Source organism: Cucurbita moschata, unplaced genomic scaffold, assembly GCF_002738365.1.
Source record: "Cucurbita moschata cultivar Rifu unplaced genomic scaffold, Cmos_1.0 Cmo_Scf00011, whole genome shotgun sequence".
Lineage (NCBI taxonomy): Eukaryota > Viridiplantae > Streptophyta > Magnoliopsida > Cucurbitales > Cucurbitaceae > Cucurbita > Cucurbita moschata.
The window spans coordinates 5215853-5234146 of NW_019268527.1; the positions used below are offsets into that span (position 1 = coordinate 5215853).

Below are 18294 nucleotides of genomic sequence, written 5' to 3' on the forward strand. Positions count from 1 at the left end.
AAAAAAAAAAAAAAAAAAAAAAAAAAAAAAAAAAAAAAAAAAAAAAAAAAAAAAAAAAAAAAGTGTCTAAAACTATTAATAATTTAAACAAAAAAGAGTTAAATCGATGTATTTTTAAATCATTTGCATAACCACTTGATGTTAACAAAAATAGGTATTAATTGTCATATATACCAATTCCAATAAGTACCAAAAACTAATCGTTCTACACTTGTTTCAAAAATAGAATCATCTTGACTAATTTTATTATTTATAAATATATTACTAAATTAAATCTAAACAGCTTCTAATATTCAAAACCCGATCTTCTCCAAAAATATATATTCTAACAACTTTATATTTAAAGGAATTTCTAATTTCTCTAAGAAAATTCAAATTTTAAATCTACAATTTTAAAAAATACTCGATAGGAATAGATTTCTAAAATTTATTTAAAAAATTGGTAATAAAAACTAATTTTAATATTTATAAGTAATATATATAGACTAAATTAAAAATTTTAAAATATAAAAAACAAAACAAAATTCTGAGTTTTTTATTCATGAAAGAAGAAGCATTGGAATTTCCGTATTGAGTTTGAACTACCCGTAAACCAAATTGAATTGACTAAAGATGAGGATGACGTGCACGCTTTCGAAAATCCCGCTTTCCACTGAAAGAAACAATAAAATAATATTTTAAAAAAAGAATAATAATAAGAAACGGTGGACTTAAAATGGGACCAATTTCCAACATTTCTTTTTAAAAAAAAAAAAGAAAAAAGATGCATTTAAAACCTCATATGATGAAATTCAAGAAATTATGCATCTTAATGCAAAATATAAATCACTCAAAAAACAAAAACCATTTGAAAAAATCAATTTCCAGAATTAAAATTTTAATTCAACATAATTTTAAACAAGGCTAGAAAGTATAATTTTTATGCGCACAAACACTATTTGAATGTCACATCATGTTGTGAAAGAAATGGAAAAATATAAAGCAATGAGAATTTGACAAATTTGGAGCAGAGTTGTTAATGGAGAAAGAGGATATTATAAAGTATGAATAAAGAATTAGAAAGTGCAATGCATGAACCCTCCCACCCCCGAGCTTACGGCTTTAACTTTACAGAAATGGTTGAGCAATTTCCAAGGGGATCCCATGGGGGTTGACAATGGCAACGTGGAGTGGCCGAGAGTGTAAGAAACAGACACGTAAAACCCAATACCTCGAATGGAGACAACAAAGTTTTAGGCTCATCTCATCCCTTGCAAGTGGTTTTGGTTGGGGACTTTTATCAAACAGGTGGAGTGCATTATAGGGTATTTTGAGTTCAAAAGCTATTAGTGTTCGATGACAAAATTCTAGAAATGCATTTAAAAAAAAAGGCATGATGAAACAGAAGGACTCGAAAATCCCATAAAATTTGGTCATTTCTAGATTCTAGGCTTTTTATCAAACACCTGGCGTGCAATATTTGGATAGGACAAAGACCCCATTAATCACAAAAAGAAACTCTTGTGTGTGATTTGCATGTGATATATATGTAGCCTAATCAGACTCCCAAATAGAATAGGGTTGTTAATCCAAGAACGTAGGCACTAATTGACTCCATAATTCATAAATTAATCAAAGGGAAGAAGCTTTTCACCGACCTTATTATGAAACTCCCGGTGGACCCATTTGGGCACTAAAATGCTTGGCTTTTGGTCCGAAATTTCAGCATACCTCGTGTGAAAATGTGGGAGAAATAGAGAGAAATAGAGAGAAATAGAGAGAAATGTTGACACTCCGCCAAAGGAGATGACTGGCGCGCGGGAAGGTGCTGAAAGGGAAGTGCGAACGTCTCTATTGAGTAAAGAGTTCAAAATGAAAGGCATTTAGGATACTTTATTATATATATCCTTTCATTTAGGCACTTTTTCTTTTCTTTTCTTTTTTAACTAATTCATTTTAAATATTTTTAATTTAAATACTTATTTCATCATTTACATTTAATTATTATTTTTTTAATTCAACAAAACCAATTACTTTTTTTAGAATTAACTTTTAAAATGTTGGTTTAATCCATTTGATTCTTCTAAAAATGATTCCATTCATTTATATTTTATTGTATATTTTCATTTAAAAATTATTTATTCGATTAGTGATCGCTTTGACATTTAACCGGCTCGAATATTTACATACTTTACTAAATTATGAAATATCCAAAATTACACAATGTTACGGGTGAGTTATTTACTTTTGGCTGATTTGTTTTTTTCACCGTCGCATTAGAGAGTAAAAAAGTAGAGGGTAAGTCCTGGGTAAAAGCCAATCCTTCCTACCAAATTTACCATCTCATTATTCCATCCTTTTGCCTCGTACAGTAAAAAAAATTGGGGGAAAAAAGGAGGCAGTGATCTAAACTTTCACTTTTTAATTATCAAAGTTACTGCCAGGGGAGGGTTTCTTTTTTTTTTTTTCTTTTTTTTTTCTTTTTTCTTTTTTCCTTTTCATTTTTACTTAACATCAACAGTGGGGCCCTCTGGTGACTGGTTAATCAAGAACCGTTGATTGGTTTTTTGGCCGTTGATTTTGTTCTTCTGTTGATTTCCTTCTCCAATTCTTGTAGGCCTCCCACTTCCTCTAATTCCTGAACCACAACATTTTTGCAAAAACCATTTATTAAAAATAAATAAATAAACATAAAAATAAAAATAAATAGACCCGAAACTAACCTTTGGACCCAAAAACAGCCCGTACGGAACACCGTTGAACTTTTCCGAATGATGAAGCTACAGCCGAGAAACAAAAAATTCATAAAATTCATTAGGAAAATAATATTGGAAATTTAAATTGGAGATAATATTTTAAATCTAGAATTACATTTAGACACGTGCAATTAATTTTCTATATGCAAGTTAATAACAAATGTCATTAATTTTAACGGTAAAAAACATAATTTAATATGATATTAAATTACCTGGTGAGCAGCAGCGACCTTTCTGAAGTAGGGCACGTTGGCAATGGGACCCACAGGGAATCTTTTGTGAACGAGACCGTCGTGGACGAACATGTAGGCCATCCCAAACACAGTAATTCCAAGGCCCTGCCACAACCCGCCAGCGTGTCAAAACCCTTTCTCAATTAACAACACTTTTCTAGGGCTATTTTCGTCAGTTAACACCGTAATTAGCGCTAATCCCAAGTGATTAGTTAGGATATGAACAGACTCAGATTCGGAAAGATTGCGAGAGAGAGAGAGAGAGAGAGAGAGAGAGAGAGAGATTTACTGCGCCGAAGCAGAGACCAGGGACGAGGCCTTTATGGAAGAAGCCGTAAGAGAGGAGAGCTATGGCGGGCACGGCGTTGGTTATGGCGAAAACATCGTTCAATTCGAACGGTCCTTCTCTTGGTTTGTGGTGAGACTGTAATATTCAAGATCAACAAAGTCCAAGCGTCAACGATTTTTCATTTTTAATTCAATGTTGTTTGTTTGCTAGGAAAGTGAACATGGAAAATGAGAGAAAGGTCCACAGCGGACGATCTGTTATTGTTAATCAAATCTTCTCAACAGCCAAGACATTAAAAAAAATACTATAGAGAAGTGAGTAGTGCGACTGTGCTGCAATTAACAAGTCCAAGCCTCAACGATTCTTCTATCCTTTTGAATATTGATTGTTCGCTATGAAACTGAGGTTCATCGTGGATTATTGTTGATAGAAATTTTCACAGCAGAAATGAACTCAGAAATACGAGATTCTGTAGATAAGAAGGATTAGAAACCTATACCTCGTGCATATGCCACAAGGAAGCGTGCCAGAGAGCCCTATGTGCCCATCTTGCCCAAAACTCCATGCCGACCTGATGTTCGCAAATTGATTGTAAAAATCAGCCTATAGAAAATCGAATTCTTCGAGAAAAGTAGAGAATACAGAGATGAAATGAGATTTAAAACGTACTGCGGCACCAACGGAGAGAGCAAATGTACCAAACATTTCAGAGAAAGGAATCTCTCCGCCCTACACACCGCCAAATTGAACAGTCGCAATTCAGTATTTAGTCGGAAGAATACGGCGCGATGAAAACAAAAACAATTCAAGTTTCTATGGAGAGAGAGAGAGAGAGAGAGAGAGAGAGAGAGAGGGAGAGGACCTCCATTTGCCAGTGAAATCGGTAGTAAACTGCCATGACAGCCATGGAAGTAATTCCAAAACTAGACATAACTGCAGCAACAAGATAAGTGAAGCGCTCCGATTTCTTCCTCGCTAATTTCTCTGCAACATGAGGCGATGGGATCTGAGGGACTATAATCGGTAATTTTTCATCTGCGAGATTTTCCACCTCGCTGGAACTACTCTGATCCTCAACGAGGACGCAGACGGTGAGCAGCGTTTTTCTCCGCATCTTCCATTGGATTCTACTGTTCCGGAAGACCGAAGATGGAAACAGAAACGGAGTTCGAGGTTTAGGGGAGAGATTGGAGGAAGTAAGGAAGACATGGAATGGTTTGGGCCCTAAGACGGCGGAGAGGCCGGCCGCCATGGGAGAGATAAAGGTGAAAATACGGTGGAAGAAGGGGAAGCTTCTCGGAGAGAACGACAGCGGCGAGAGAGAGAGCTAAAAATGGAGGTTGAAGGAACAGAGACCACAAGTTCTTATCGGTTTGAAGTAGTGGAGTCAAATACTCGGCAAAAAAAACAAATAATAACAATAAAAAAATTGGGCAACTTGGTTGGAGTATTTGCTGCCCTTTTTTCCTTTATATACAAAATTGTCATTTTCACTTTTTTTTTTTTTTTTTCAATCCTAAACTTTAAACTTCAAGTAAAAAATACTTTAAATTCTTTAAATTTTTAAAAATTTTTAAAAATTCTAAAAATATAGTTACCGGTTAGTAATTTGTTTAAAAAATAACAACAAATTTTCATGACAAACAAATAGGAGTGCAAAAAGATGGAGATATATAATCACATCCTATAAATTTGTATAAACTTCTAATATATATATATAGGAATATAATTATTTCTCCAGTTTTTTTTTAAAATTTTTTTACAATTTACTTAACATCATATTAGGACCCGAACATTATTTTTTTTTTTTTAAATTTTTTTTTTTTTGATCTCCCAAACCATCACAGTTAACGTCAAAATAGAATAAGGTTGTTGAAAATTAAGGAAGTTGGTGAAAGGGTAAAATTGATGTGTGTGGACCAAGGGGCCAAGGGCTGAGCAAAAAAGAACAGTGGACTGGGAACGTGAGGCTGATGGCTGCCGTAGGAACAGAAGACGACACTGACAGCTAATCACTTAAAACGACAAAACCATTTCCTTCATTTTTCCCATGCAATCACATATTGCCACGTGGCCTGCCGCCTTTTCCACACCCCTTCTCTAGGGGGTTCACTCTATTATTGTCTCCTACGTGGATCTCTCCGAATTTCAAATTTGGTTCTCCAGTTGACACGTGGCTATTTTGTTATCTCATGTAACACGTGGCCGTTTTGTTATCTCCTGTGACACGAGACAGTCGAACGGTGTTGCTAGGATGTCACGCATCTCCCAGCTACTACTTTTAGTTAAACGTTTGGAAGATTTTAGGGCCCTACTCAAAGAAATTTAAAAAAAAAAAAAAAAACGAAAACAAAAACAAAAAAACAAACCAAATACTCGAATTTAGTGCTAAAATTGCTTTTTTTTTCTTTTGTTTAGTCATCCATTAATTTTTTACGTCTTAAAAATAATTTAAAGATTTTTCACAAAATCAAAATAAATAAAAACACACACACAGTCTATTTCCAAAAATGTTTTTTAATTTTTAAAGTTTTATCGGTAATTTTGAAGCAGAAAGAAATGGTATGTAATTTTTCAGAGCACAAAACTATCGATTTTAGTGAGAGAATTAAATTCAATAAAAAATGCTGGACAATAGGATAGTAATTTTATATCCCATAATATTTGAGGTTTCTATATATATTTTTCCAGAGTATATACAATTATACCTATTTTTATTTATATAATTTAAAATTTAAAATTATCTCTAAAGAAAATTATGCTTTATTTATTTAATATTTGTCCGCAAATTTAAAATAGAAATTAATTTAATTTATAAATTAAAAAAAAAAAATCCGAAACTTCAAAAGCAACTTTATAAATAAAATATAAAACCTCTATTAAACGTATTAACCAAACAAAAACTAAATTCTTTAAACTAACTGAATATTGCAAAATATGCACTTTTAAAAAAAATTTAAATAGAATTAGAATTCTTTAAAACAAATTTATATGATGCAATCTTATCCTTCAAAAATGGAAATATATAAATAATAATAAAAAATACCTCAAATTAATTAAATGTATAATTCTTTTTCTAAGTGCAATGCTAATCAGCACACCTTCACAAGAACTCACTCATTCCGATCCGACAGCCCTACAATAAAAGGAGTTTTTTTTAAAAAAAAAAAAAAAATTAATGCATGCATGTAAATATGTATGAAGGAGTGGGCATGGAAATACGTACATGAGGGAGTAAAAGGTGAGGTCCTGAGGCTGAAGCATGACAAGGATTTGGCCCATACTCGGCCTATGCTGTATGTCTGGATCAACACAACGAAGGGCAATTAAAAGCATTCGTTTGAGTTGCTTTGAAGTTGGCTTTTCTTCCAATTTGGAATCCACCATTTCAACTTCATGTTCACTCCCAATCAATGATTGTACCCATTCTATCAAATGTGCCTGCATTTTTTTTTATATAAAATCATCATTCTACTATCCACTCCCTTAGATTTGAGCTTGTTTTAGTTGCAAAAAAAACGTAGTATATTGTAACAGCTCAAGTTCACCACTATCAAATATTGTCATTATTGGACTTTTTCTTTCGGGTTCCTTCAAGATTTTTAAAACACATCTGCTAGGGAGAGATTTCCACACCTTTATGAAGAATGTTATTCTCCTCTTCAACCGACGTAGGATCTCACACATACTAAAAACTGTAGGATCTCACACGTACTAAAAACTAAGGAGAGGTTTTCACACCCTTTTAAAGAATGTTTCGTTCTCCTCTCCACGTGAGATCTTACACATACTAAAAACGCATCTACTAGGTACTAGGGAGAAGTTTCAACACCCTTATAAAGAATGATTCGTTATCCTCTCCAACCGATGTGGGATCTCACACATACTAAAGACGCATCTACTAGCTATTAGGGAGAAGTTTCCACACCCTTATAAAAAATGTTTCGTTCTCCTCTCCAGCCACACATACTTACTTGGGATTCATTGGAGTCAAGAGGAGCTCTACCAGTTATCATTTCCAAAAGAAGTATACCAAAGCTGTAAACATCCTTCTTTTCAGTGAAAGGACTAGATGATCCATTGTTAAGGGATTCATATCTGAGAGCAACAACAAATTTCATTTGAAGAAGTGAGTGAGAATAGCATCAGAGCAAGGAAAAGGGAAAAGGGAAAAGGATAGAGACCACTGACGCTTCTCCAACCAAAGGTCCCTGCAAGTTCTGTGGAGGAAAAAGGGCAAGTAGACCGAAATTGAAAATCTTGGGATTCAAATTCTGATCAAGTAATATGCAGCTTGATCTTAGCCTGCCATGGAGAATTTGTGGTTCCACATCCTCATGAAGATATGCTAATCTGCAGAAACACACGCAGCTCCCAATGTTCTGAGTAGTGAAGGAAACATTTTTGCATCAATCTTTTCATGAATCAAAACACAGCATAGCATATATTTGTGCATACGTGCAGCTTACCCTTTCGCAATGCCTTGAATAATGTTCATCCTATTGGACCATGACAGAGGGCTAAACGGTTTCAGTGGACATCCATGAAGCCATTGATGCAGATTCCCGTTATCTACATTTTCATAAACAAAAATCCTGAACACCAAAGATACGAAGCTTTTCAATCTCATATTCTGTATTTATAAACCAATTTTTCGTAAAGAAAGGTGAAAGATGGGCATGAACATTACCTGTTTTTCTCAATTCCTTGAGTGCGGTATCCAAGCAACTTGACCAGATTTTTATGGCTAATATGTTGAATTCTCTCTGCTTCTCGGATGAATTCATCGTCTTCAATACTGATAAATGAAGATTTAAATGGAGAAAATTCTCTCTAACAAAGATTTTATGAATCATTGATTTCATGCTGTGCGATGTTAGATCACAATAAAATGAATCAAGAGATATTGAATCACTAACGGGATTTGGTTGCATATATGTTGAATTTATGAGATTCAGAACATACCTGTTATTTGCATTGAATATCTTGACAATCACTTTTGTATCATCGGCCAATATTCCAAAATAATCAACATTGTAATCTTCGATACTAATGACATTCTTTGCGCTGAATCCATCCGTCGCTAGCTCAATCTCATCGAGCGCAAATGTGCTCCTTCTATGCCCATCCTTGACCGCCGCAATCGAGTACCGACCGGCCGAATACTCCCAATCTGTGCAAATACTATACTCATCAATATTCACACTACCTTGCCGTGAAAACTGATCGTCGGAACCCTTCTTTTCGTCAATCTCCGTAGAAACTTCTCCTGAAATCGCCGTTTCACGATCTTCGCTTTGACAGTTCCGATTCCGCATACGACGATGACAATAGAGTTGACAAAAGAAGGTAAGAATAAGAATTAGAAGAAGAAATACACAAATCACAATGAGAACCCATAGTTTCACTCCCGATCCTGTTGGACTGGATAGCCATGTCTCAATAGAAACTAAGTTGAATGCCATGGCGGGAGAGGGAAATGGACCTGTGAAATTTAGAAGTCATTAATGAAGAAGACGATGTAGTTTTTGAGGCAGAAGGATTAAGGAAGTCACTAATCTGATCTCTTGCCATCGTTCGAATCCTTTGGTCGCTAATAACTAACCAGCTTGAGTAGCGGCAATCTCAAGTAGTTCTTCGACACGTTTCATGAAAATGTTAGCCACGTCACATTTTTCTATATTTATTATTTTTTTAGGAAAAAGATTTTGTTTTAATATTTTCTGATATTTAACACATTTTATAAAATTTTGTAAATATAGCAACTTTTTTTGATATTTAACACATTTTATAATATTATATAAAATATCAAAATTTGATTTATATCTGTTATTTAGTTTTTAATTGTGCAGCTACTCCTTATATCAACCCGTGAAACAATATTGAGATATTTTCTATTTTAATTTGTGATTTCAAATATTTAATCACGGTGAGTTTTAAAATTAGTTCATAAATTTATGATTAGCTTTTACAAATAATAATAATAATAATAATAGCTTCATTAGGCAATTCTATAAACTACGAAAGCATATTCTTTTATCATTTCTTGATTGTAAATTATTATTTGTTAAATTACATTAAAAAGAGTAATTTTAAAGTCTAAATTAAAATATTTTACATGAACTAAAATAAAATAAATTTCCAAGTGTGTTTTAGCCTAAGTTTCACATTTATATTCATGCTTCAATTGTTGGACATAGATAGCTATCCTGAGCAAAGCTAGTCAAAATGTAATTGGCTCACGCAAGCAAAGCTGCTTTATCTCTTCAACAGCATAATGCTCCTTTGATGGCTGCAGTTTGATTTCGAAGAGCTTTGGCCATAGCTTTCCTGTCACTGAAGGAGAAGTGGGGGGCATAATTAAGATATCAAATAATGAATGATAAACAATTAAGATAAGATATCAAACCATTAATAATTTTGTGTCGAGGATTGTTGGGAGTGAGTCCCACCATGGCTAATTTAGGTAATGATCATGAGTTTACAAGTAAAGGAATATATCTCCATTGGTACGAGGCATTTTGGAAAAAGCCCAAAGTAAAACCATGAGAGCTTACGCTCAAAGTGGACAATATCATACCATTGTGGAATGTTATGATTCCTAACATGTTATCGGAGTCATGCCCTAAACTTAGCCATGACAATAGAATCCTCAAATATCGAACAAAGATTGTGAGCCTCGAAGGTGTAATCAAAAGTGACTAAAGTGTGTCGAACAAAGGGTGTACTTTGTTCGAGGGCTCCAAAGAAAGGAGTCGAGCCTCGATTAAGGGGAGGCTTATAGTGTACTTTGTTCGAAGAGAGGACTGTTGAAGATTGTTGGGAGTGAGTCTCACATTGGCTAATTTAGAAAATATAAGGAATACATTTCCATTGGTACGAGGCATTTTGAGGAAGCCCAAAGCAAAACCACGAGAGCTTATGCTGAAAGTGGACAATATCATACCACTGTACTTAGTTATTACTCACCAAAAACTTACCAAAAAGGCGATTTTTGCCGCTATCCCATGCAATGCCATTCAGAACATCAATCTGTAAGTAAGAATTGAATAATAATCAGAATTGAATCATCCAATAAACATAAAATCAATGGATTGAAGCATTTACTCGTTTCCCCTTCCGCAACAATTCCCTTCTGTAACATGAAATGTAAGAAAAGTAAGATTAATGTGAAATTCAAATTCTACTGATGATGAGAAACTTCATTACAATTATGGCGCTAAACACAATAAACAGTACTCAAAGAAAAACCTTAAAGATGGGAGGAGAATCCATCCAAGCACACTTCCATCTTCTATTGAGAGTCTGACGATGCAATCAGTCTACAAAATGGAACCCCTTCAATTAGATCTTTACAAAGATGCAAGAAATAAATAACAATTATGAATGGTGCACCTAAGAGTGTAATCATTTTAAGACTCTATAGAAACTTTAGAACGACAATCAGAAATCGACCCGAAAAAAAGTGAATAAATATCTCGGAGAATATACCATAAAAACATTTGCCCAGATTTCTCCATTGACGAATTCCAGCTCATTGAGGTTATACACCTCATCTCCTTGATAACTCACAACCCATTTATTTGTAACTGCATTAATTGGGAAAATGGTATATTATTTATTAGTAACTCACAACCCATTTTTTAGGGGTCATGAAATCTAATTTAGAGTAAAACAACAGAGAAACCTGTAAATGTCTGTTGATCAATCTGATATAATGTTGATGTCCCATCACTTCCAAACAAAATTTTTCCATCTGTTGCCAACCCCCAACCATCAGTCATTTGATGAGTGAATTCCTTAACCTGCACACAGAATATAAATAACATTTAATTCAATTAAAAAAAAAAATTTCCCAAAATATAATCTACTTAAATATAACTAAATTTCCTCTAACTTGAACAACGTAGTCATGAATCAAGCAGCCAAGAGGTCACATAAAAATTGAAGAACAATGAATAAAGATGAAGTACAAACTTTGCTTAAATTGTTTGGGTCATATATGAAACCAGTTTTCTTCAACCAAGTTACTTGAAACAGCCTACAAAAGAATATAGAAAGGGCTACATTAGCAATACTGAAGACTCTACTAGGATACATTTTAGCAATACTGAAGACTCTACTAGGATACATTTTAGCAATACTGAAGACTCTACTAGGATACATTTCTAACGGCTATAATGAATAATGAATAGAGATACATATGACAAAGTGAAGTAAGAACAAATTATCTTTCGACCATGAAAAAAAAAAGGTTAGGTGGCATATAAATTGTAACAGCCCAAGCCCACTGTTAGCAGATATTGTCCTTTTTGGACTTTCCCTTCCGGAATTCCCCTCAAGGTTCCACACCTTGTTACAATGAATACTTTCTTCACAGAAATTTGCAACGATAACTTATTAGGAAAGAACTGCCATTCTTTCAATGGCTGAATCAGCAACAAAAACAGTGCAGTTAATATTTAAACCATCACAGACCTTTCCCCAAGAAGTGTTAAGCCTTCCCCAAAGTAAGAGGCATCCATCTCGTGAAGAGCCTCGGTCTGTAGAGGAAAGTAAGTAAAATAAATAAATAAAAACCAGCAAAGAAATTGGAATGCAATGCTGAAATGTGTTCCCCTCAAAAAGTTTCTCTAGTCATCCGTTGAACTGTGTGTTGTTATTATTATATGATTGATCAGCACGACAACTCAAAACTCAAAACATAATGAAAATTGTCAAAATTTAACGATGCATAACATGATCAAAAGAATGAATGTAACGGGTAAAAATGTGTCGCTTCTTTTATTGCATACGAGAAATATGAAAAATGAAAATTACCTTCCCAGTAGAGAGAGCGACTTTTCGAACTGACGACTGGAACAGAAAATGTATATAAAGTCAAAACCAGTGTAATTCAATATTCACCCAGTTAATTGATAAATAAGTGATATTAAAATTCACATAGCTAAAAAATGTAATAATTCCCGAACACAAATTAGCTAACAGTCCAAACCCAAGTCCAAATCCACTGCTAGCAGATATTGTCATTTTTAGGCTTCTCCCCAAGGTTTTAAAACGCATCTGCTAGGAAGAGGTTTCCACACCCTTATAAGGAATGCTTCATTCCTCCCTCCCACCGATGTGCAATTTCACAGTCTACCCTCATGGGAGCCTAGTGTCCTCACTGGCACATTTCACAATTCGCCCCAATCGTTCCTCTCTCCAACCGATGTGAGATTTCACAATACACCCTCCTTGGGGGCCTAGTGTCCTCACTGGCACATTTCACAATCCGCCCCAGTCGTTCCTCTCTCCAACCGATGTGGGATTTCACAATCCACCCCCTTGGGGACCAGTGTCCTCACTGGCACACTGCCTGGTGTCTGCCTTTCATACCATTTGTAATGGTCCAAACCCACCGCTAGCAGATATTACTCTTTTTGGGCTTTCCCTCTCAAAGTTTCCCCTCAAAAAACGCGTATGCTAGGAAGAGGTTTCAACACCCTTGTAAGGAATGTTTCATTCCCCTCCCCAACCGACGTGGGATCTCACATAAGAAGAAGAAAATGACGGCTGAGAAGAAACTACATAATGAAAGTTTTAAATCCTATTTTTTGGAAGAGAAGAAGCGGAGATAAGGCCATTGTGACCATCTAAGACAAAGCTACAAAACAAGGACATGCTGATCAGAAAGGATGATACAATGAATTGTTCTTGGACGTGATTGGTAAAAATTGTAAAGAAGCTATAGAAATTGTCTGCTTTTAATTACACGAATCTGAACAAAATGTAAATTCACCTGTCCATAGAGGCCAGTTGACTCAAACAGTGTGTCATTTTCTACATAAACCAATCCCTGGAGAAGCAAGAGACAAGAGTTATCAAAAACAATACTCATGAATGAGCTTTGTAATATAAAATTCCAACAGAAAACAATGTGCTAAAAGCTTTGTAAAATAAAATTCAGTTTCCATGATAACTCATATCCAATAGTCAGCTAAAAGCAGACAAGAACACGACAACAACGCATCACTAGAAATAGGTACACAAATCAACTCGTGATTTGAAAAAAAAAATGCTTAGACGGAAGATTACAAGATAAAACTTCGGAAATGGTCTCCATGCATTTGTATCAGTAATGACCCTAGCTTCGGAGAAAAGTTCTCCTGAGCAAAAATAATGAAGAGACTGGAAATGGCTCGAAAATTGGGATACCTGAGTGAAGGCTCTAGGATCGTGAGGAAATTCGTTGACCACCTCAATAGAGTAAATTATTGGCGATTGAACTCCATATTTGGCCGATCTACGCAATGCATTCAAAGAAATGCCGGAGACCAGAACAATAAAGAAGATCAGGCAAATCGAAACCAGCAGGGCAGTACTTCTAGGGGTACGGAAAGGTCGAGAAGAAGGCCGAGAAGCCATGGCTGCAGAGGTCTTGAAATTCGACCGCTTAGACTGCTTCCTCTTCCATGATCCAGCCGCCATTGGATGGCAGATTGTTAATTAATAGCAAAGAAGGCAGAGAAACAATCCAATCGGCATGGTGTAATTAGGTAGAGGCTTAAGATTATGGAGACTGGAAGGCAGAAGAAACAACGCTGTGTTTGGAGTTGAAAATGGAATATGGACCATCCATTGGAGGAGATCCGTCTCCAACTCTTCTACTCCCGCCGATACTTTTTGATTCAGCGTTCGCGCATGGAAAGCCCAAATTAAAAATAATAATAATAAATAATAAAATATTGATTAGATTATTATTAAGGAAAAAAAAATCAAAATTAATTATTATATCAATTTTAACTCTGAAAATGTTTAAAGATGATTGTTTACATGGGTAAATACTCAGAAATTATAATTATTTTCGTATTCTATATGTTAGTGAGAATGTTTGCTTAATCTAGAATAAGAATTATCTATTTATAATCAAATAAATTTCAAGGATAAGGAAGAGTAATAAATAGAAATAATAGAAAGATATCTCTAATAAAAAAGAAAAAATTTAGATATTTGCATATAATAGAATATCTAGATATTTGCAAAATATCAAATATGATATATATATGACTAAATATTATTAACACAAACAAAACTAGATTGAACTATAATGTTATGGGAGGATGGGGAGGGGTTGCCTTCGAGCTTCCTCGTCCTATTGTGAAATTCTATATTGGTTGGAGATGAAAACAAAATATTTATAACACAAGGCGTGGAAACTGCTCTTAGTAGATGCATTTTAAAAACTATGAGACTAACGACTATAGGTGACAGGCCAAAGCAGACAATACCTACCAGTGATAAGTTTGAGCTATTGTTACAAGTGGTATCAAAGTCATAATAAACACATCTTTAAAACTGTGAAGACAATATCTATTAACGGTAGGTTTGAACTGTTATAATCTGCATTTCCATTTTCTGGAATTGTAGTAACCTCGAGAGGAAAAGACGATCCTCTAATTATTAGGATGGATACACCATAGTTTATATGTCAAAACTTAGAACTATACATATGCTCGGAAAGCAGGAAGTAGAGAGGTATGCAGAATGGCCATCAATTCCTCCACTTCCCTCTTGCTCTACAAAGTGATAGTGGCCAGTGGGCGAAGATATTCAACAGCAGTACAAGCCGATGGTCCATGAACAGGGGAACTCTCCAGCTTTGTTTTTATTACTACCCATGTTCCATGAACGCATCATATGATGATAGTACCCTTTTCTGCATAATAGATAACATGTAATCAAAACAATCATAATTTTTAGAAAATGCTAAATTTCCTTCACTCGTCTCATGTTTCAAAAAAAAAAATTATTCCGTTTGTTCGAGCAAAATTCAACATGAACAGTTAACAAAATTCTGAAATGGGGTCGTAGATTCGAGGTTGAACAGTTAACAAAACTCTCTGCCTCAGGAACAACAGAGTCAGAGTTTTGGTATAGAAGACAGAGAAGTAAATACTCACATGATCCTCGAAGTCAGGGCTGGACAGATTAATAGCCAAGTTTCTCATCAGCAAAAGCACCTGAAGAGCGGATAAGGGTATCAGATATTTACTATATAAGTTGTTTGAAGCATATTACTATATTTAAAGAGTGTTAGGTAGAATGAAGCATATTACTATATTTAAAGAGTGTTAGGTAGAACATTATGTGAACTACAAAACTAGTAAATGGGCTGAATTTCAGATGGAAGTATAGCTATTGTGAAGCCAATCAATGGTATTTCATAGTGGAACCAATGAAATTGGGTCGAAGAACATACGGTTTCGACGTCTATTTGGTCCATCTTGTTTAACCTCTGCAAATGATCTATGGCTTTTGGGTCGAACACGCTGCCAATGAAGTTATAAACCTGACCAAAATCTGGAAGAACTGCATACAAACAACAGCCAGTAATAAGTAATGGTAAACAAAGCGTCCTCTTAAGGAAATTTAATAATACTTCACCTCTCAACGGAAGGTTGTTATTTTCCTCGATGCTTGATGATTTAGTTGGAAAACGTGTTCTTGTAATGCTACAGTTATTTTGTTTAACTTCCCCTGCAAACATAAAATAGAAAGGAATGATCTAAAGCAATCAAAGAAGAAAGAAACATTAAGATCATGTTCAGAGACTTCAGGCTCAATTGATATGGCAATTCAAACCTCTTGCAGCTTGAGAGAAATTGGCAGTGTGGATAGAATGATCCGCCCTGGAAGGCATGGCAGCAGCAGAAACAAAACTCACAGGAACCGAAGAGGAATCTGGCTTTGTAATGCATTCCGGTTCAACAGATGATGGCTGTAATGGCCGTGACACGAGTGCAAGATCTGAGATCATAATGAGAAGCCATTGGCAAAATTTACTTAACTTTTCAAAAGAAAAACTAGAGGTTGAAGCTGTCCTGACCAATTTTTGAAGCTTTTTGAGGATATGGATGAGCAGCTTTCCTCTTAGGTCGAGGAGGGGGCAAGTGTTCACCTGTCCCACTCTTCTCAACCTTCAGGAAGTACTTCTGGGCATGGCTACGTATCTGTAACAAACCATCATGTTCAGTGAGAGACGAAGCTTGAAGTACTCAAGCCTCTTCAAGATCTACAAGTTTTTAACGAAACAGAACAAGATATACAAATTTACTTCATAATCATTAAATTTTCATGAATTTAGCATTAAACTCGACTCTAAATTATGCAATAAAGTTCCAATTTCCAGATCTTATCTATAAAAATCTCAGAAAAACTATTGAAAGATTGAATGTTAAGCAAAAGATTGAAAACATTCCCAGATTTGTTCCTTGGACCGTACAAACAAAAGGGGAACGTGAGACAAGTGTCTTACATTACCTGAATGACAGTCTTGGATCCAACAAACGCCTCAATCTTCTTCCAGTCTCGATCAAACCTAAAACATGTAATCAAGAGAAACGTAAGTAAACTGAACGAACAGTCAAATACTCCAAAATCACTTCGAGAAAACAAGCGCAATGCCTCCGCTCATGAATCCAGAAGCCTTAAATCAGGAAAAACAAGAACAGAGAATTCGAAGAAACTCTTATTTACTAACAAAAATTCAAAGAAACTCCAGTCGAACAGAAGAGAGAACAGCAGGAAAAACAAGAACAAAGAAGCTCGAAAAGAAATAGAAGATTATACAGTTGAATAGCTTCGAGGAACTTATCGTGCTCAGGCTCAGTCCAGCTCTCTCTGCACTTGGTGATGGTGTAAGGTTTCCGAGCTCTCTTCGAAAGATCCTCCCTCGACGACGTCGGAGCAGCGTTGAACGGTAACGCCATTTGTACGGATCCAATTCGGAATATACAGCCAGGTTTAGCCCGAGCACGAGGTTCGAGAACGGCAGTTTGCAGTTGCCAGTACCATTGATATTTTCCGTGGAGATACTTTGAAACGATCGGCTGCGGCGGGTGTATGTTTAGTACAAAACGTGTAAGCAACAGAAAGATGACACGTGTTTTATTAGCATTGATTTTTAAGAGTCAAAGCGGGGTATTTGGTGCGGCCGCAGGTAGAGGAGTGTGGCTGGAAGGTTGGAGGGAAAGAAGGGAACCGTTATGTGGGGGAATGAAAAAGAGTTCCCTTATCAATGGGAAGACACGTGTCGATTGCTGCCTCGGTGGCTTAAAAAAAGTGGTTTTTAATTTTAACACACCCCAGTGGAAGATATTTTTATTGGGACCTACACGCTCGAATTTGTACCACCCATCAAATCTTATCTTTTCCTCAGCTTCGCGCAAATGGTCCGCAGTAATTTTATATGATTTACGCTCTCCAAAATTCTACACAATCTTAATTTTACCGTCTCAAACACGGAAATTCTACGTAATAAATATATACAATTATTATGCCACATACAATATGTTCCTCTGTAATCTCCTCTTTGTAAGGGGCGTTTGCTTCATGGTTTGGAGAAGGATTTTGAGGTGGAAAATGACGTGGATTTATAAAAATCATATTTTAAGGAGGGGAATTAATTCATTGAAATCATCATTTTATTATTTTTGTTTTTTTTCTTCCTCCACTTATTTGTTCTTTTTTTAATATATATTTTTTTCGGGTCTTACCTTTTCTTTTTCTCTTTCTTTTATTTTCTTCGTTGTTTTTTAAATATGATTTTTTTCAATTATGGTAGAATAAGTGAAATAAATTAACTATAATAATTTTTAAAATATAAAATAATTAATTTTTCATACTCATTAGTACAATTTTGAATACTAAAAGAAGCATATAACATATTATTTATAATAACATTCATATCACATATTATTTATGAAACTAAAAGTTAGGAATATTATAAAAAAAACGGGGTCATGAATTTATAATCGCATATTATAATATTTCCTGGAAAGGAAGCATAACTTATACTCCTTGAATTATATATAATCCCATATTATATTATCTCCATTTAGTTTGGAAAGTCTAAAATAAAGGAAGCATAACTTATACTCCTTATACTCAAAGTAGGCAGTAGTGAGTGGTGTTTGTTATATTTGTTAGACGAGCTCTCGTAGTTTTTCCATGGATCATTCCTTAAATTAGCCGATGTGAAACTTTCATCATCTAA

General features: G+C 35.0%; 4 protein-coding genes and 1 long non-coding RNA gene across 9 annotated transcripts in view; all 5 read right to left on the reverse strand.

Annotated features, from left to right (window-relative positions):
* The window catches only part of LOC111449268, a 2709-nt gene extending 878 nt beyond the window's left edge, over positions 1–1831 (reverse strand). Inside the window, exons 1-2 of one of the 3 annotated variants that reach the window (XR_002711565.1) lie at positions 1638–1831; positions 586–652 (exon numbers count right to left, since the gene is read on the reverse strand). This is a non-coding gene — a long non-coding RNA (uncharacterized LOC111449268). Of the gene's footprint in view, positions 1–585; positions 653–1097; positions 1262–1637 lie in introns of those variants that run through there. The other 2 variants (XR_002711563.1, XR_002711564.1) reach the window with 2 other exon arrangements.
* Positions 1832–2282: 451 nt separating this feature from the next.
* On the reverse strand, positions 2283–4670 carry LOC111449265 (beta-carotene hydroxylase 2, chloroplastic-like). 2 transcript variants are annotated; one of them, XM_023089097.1, is made up of 7 exons: positions 4120–4669; positions 3927–3986; positions 3757–3828; positions 3258–3392; positions 2948–3073; positions 2703–2759; positions 2283–2617 (listed from the first exon to the last, which is right to left on the reverse strand). In XM_023089097.1, the coding sequence occupies exons 1-7, from the start codon at positions 4507–4509 to the stop codon at positions 2525–2527; spliced, it is 933 nt and encodes a 310-aa protein (XP_022944865.1). In that variant the 5' UTR covers positions 4510–4669; the 3' UTR covers positions 2283–2524. The 2 variants fall into 2 exon arrangements, with proteins under 2 accessions (XP_022944865.1, XP_022944866.1); XM_023089098.1 differs by lacking the exon at positions 3258–3392 and having other exon boundaries at positions 4120–4670.
* A 1588-nt stretch (positions 4671–6258) lies between these two features.
* Positions 6259–8946, reverse strand: LOC111449263 (probable serine/threonine-protein kinase At1g01540). Of its 2 annotated transcripts, XM_023089093.1 has the most exons (7): positions 8223–8945; positions 7948–8055; positions 7727–7852; positions 7449–7610; positions 7232–7355; positions 6484–6698; positions 6259–6393 (listed from the first exon to the last, which is right to left on the reverse strand). In XM_023089093.1, the coding sequence occupies exons 1-7, from the start codon at positions 8720–8722 to the stop codon at positions 6375–6377; spliced, it is 1254 nt and encodes a 417-aa protein (XP_022944861.1). In that variant the 5' UTR covers positions 8723–8945; the 3' UTR covers positions 6259–6374. The 2 variants fall into 2 exon arrangements, with proteins under 2 accessions (XP_022944861.1, XP_022944862.1); XM_023089094.1 differs by lacking the exon at positions 6259–6393 and having other exon boundaries at positions 6549–6701; positions 7234–7355; positions 8223–8946.
* A 467-nt stretch (positions 8947–9413) lies between these two features.
* On the reverse strand, positions 9414–13924 carry LOC111449264 (glutaminyl-peptide cyclotransferase-like). Its single transcript, XM_023089095.1, has 11 exons — positions 13455–13924; positions 13039–13095; positions 12078–12113; positions 11736–11800; positions 11235–11298; positions 10945–11062; positions 10749–10846; positions 10509–10579; positions 10365–10392; positions 10238–10289; positions 9414–9593 (listed from the first exon to the last, which is right to left on the reverse strand). Exons 1-11 carry the CDS (start codon positions 13725–13727, stop codon positions 9481–9483), a joined length of 975 nt encoding a protein of 324 aa, XP_022944863.1. The 5' UTR covers positions 13728–13924; the 3' UTR covers positions 9414–9480.
* A 663-nt stretch (positions 13925–14587) lies between these two features.
* On the reverse strand, positions 14588–17089 carry LOC111449287 (protein REVEILLE 6-like). The gene is made up of 8 exons (XM_023089125.1): positions 16869–17089; positions 16560–16617; positions 16126–16249; positions 15882–16046; positions 15684–15776; positions 15499–15608; positions 15200–15259; positions 14588–14955 (listed from the first exon to the last, which is right to left on the reverse strand). Exons 1-8 carry the CDS (start codon positions 17006–17008, stop codon positions 14911–14913), a joined length of 795 nt encoding a protein of 264 aa, XP_022944893.1. The 5' UTR covers positions 17009–17089; the 3' UTR covers positions 14588–14910.
* Positions 17090–18294: the final 1205 nt, after the last annotated feature.

Excerpts from the sequence above, each read along its gene's own strand:
- LOC111449265 (XM_023089097.1), bottom strand. The coding sequence starts at position 4,509 with ATGGCGGCCGGCCTCTCCGCCGTCTTAGGGCCCAAACCATTCCATGTC. Across the intron at positions 3,829-3,926 it reads CTCTCTCCGTTGGTGCCGCA|GTCGGCATGGAGTTTTGGGC; the intron begins GTACGTTTTAAA and ends TGCGAACATCAG. Across the intron at positions 2,618-2,702 it reads GGCTGTTTTTGGGTCCAAAG|GAATTAGAGGAAGTGGGAGG; the intron begins GTTAGTTTCGGG and ends GTTGTGGTTCAG.
- LOC111449263 (XM_023089093.1), bottom strand. The coding sequence starts at position 8,722 with ATGGCATTCAACTTAGTTTCTATTGAGACATGGCTATCCAGTCCAACA. Across the intron at positions 7,611-7,726 it reads ATTCAAGGCATTGCGAAAGG|ATTAGCATATCTTCATGAGG; the intron begins GTAAGCTGCACG and ends GTGTTTCTGCAG. Across the intron at positions 6,699-7,231 it reads TTGACTCCAATGAATCCCAA|GCACATTTGATAGAATGGGT; the intron begins GTAAGTATGTGT and ends AAAAAAATGCAG.
- LOC111449264 (XM_023089095.1), bottom strand. The coding sequence starts at position 13,727 with ATGGCGGCTGGATCATGGAAGAGGAAGCAGTCTAAGCGGTCGAATTTC. Across the intron at positions 13,096-13,454 it reads ATCCTAGAGCCTTCACTCAG|GGATTGGTTTATGTAGAAAA; the intron begins GTATCCCAATTT and ends TTGCTTCTCCAG. Across the intron at positions 11,801-12,077 it reads TCGCTCTCTCTACTGGGAAG|ACCGAGGCTCTTCACGAGAT; the intron begins GTAATTTTCATT and ends TTTCCTCTACAG.
- LOC111449287 (XM_023089125.1), bottom strand. The coding sequence starts at position 17,008 with ATGGCGTTACCGTTCAACGCTGCTCCGACGTCGTCGAGGGAGGATCTT. Across the intron at positions 15,260-15,498 it reads ACCAAATAGACGTCGAAACC|GTGCTTTTGCTGATGAGAAA; the intron begins GTATGTTCTTCG and ends TCCGCTCTTCAG. Across the intron at positions 14,956-15,199 it reads GCCCTGACTTCGAGGATCAT|AAAAGGGTACTATCATCATA; the intron begins GTGAGTATTTAC and ends TCTATTATGCAG.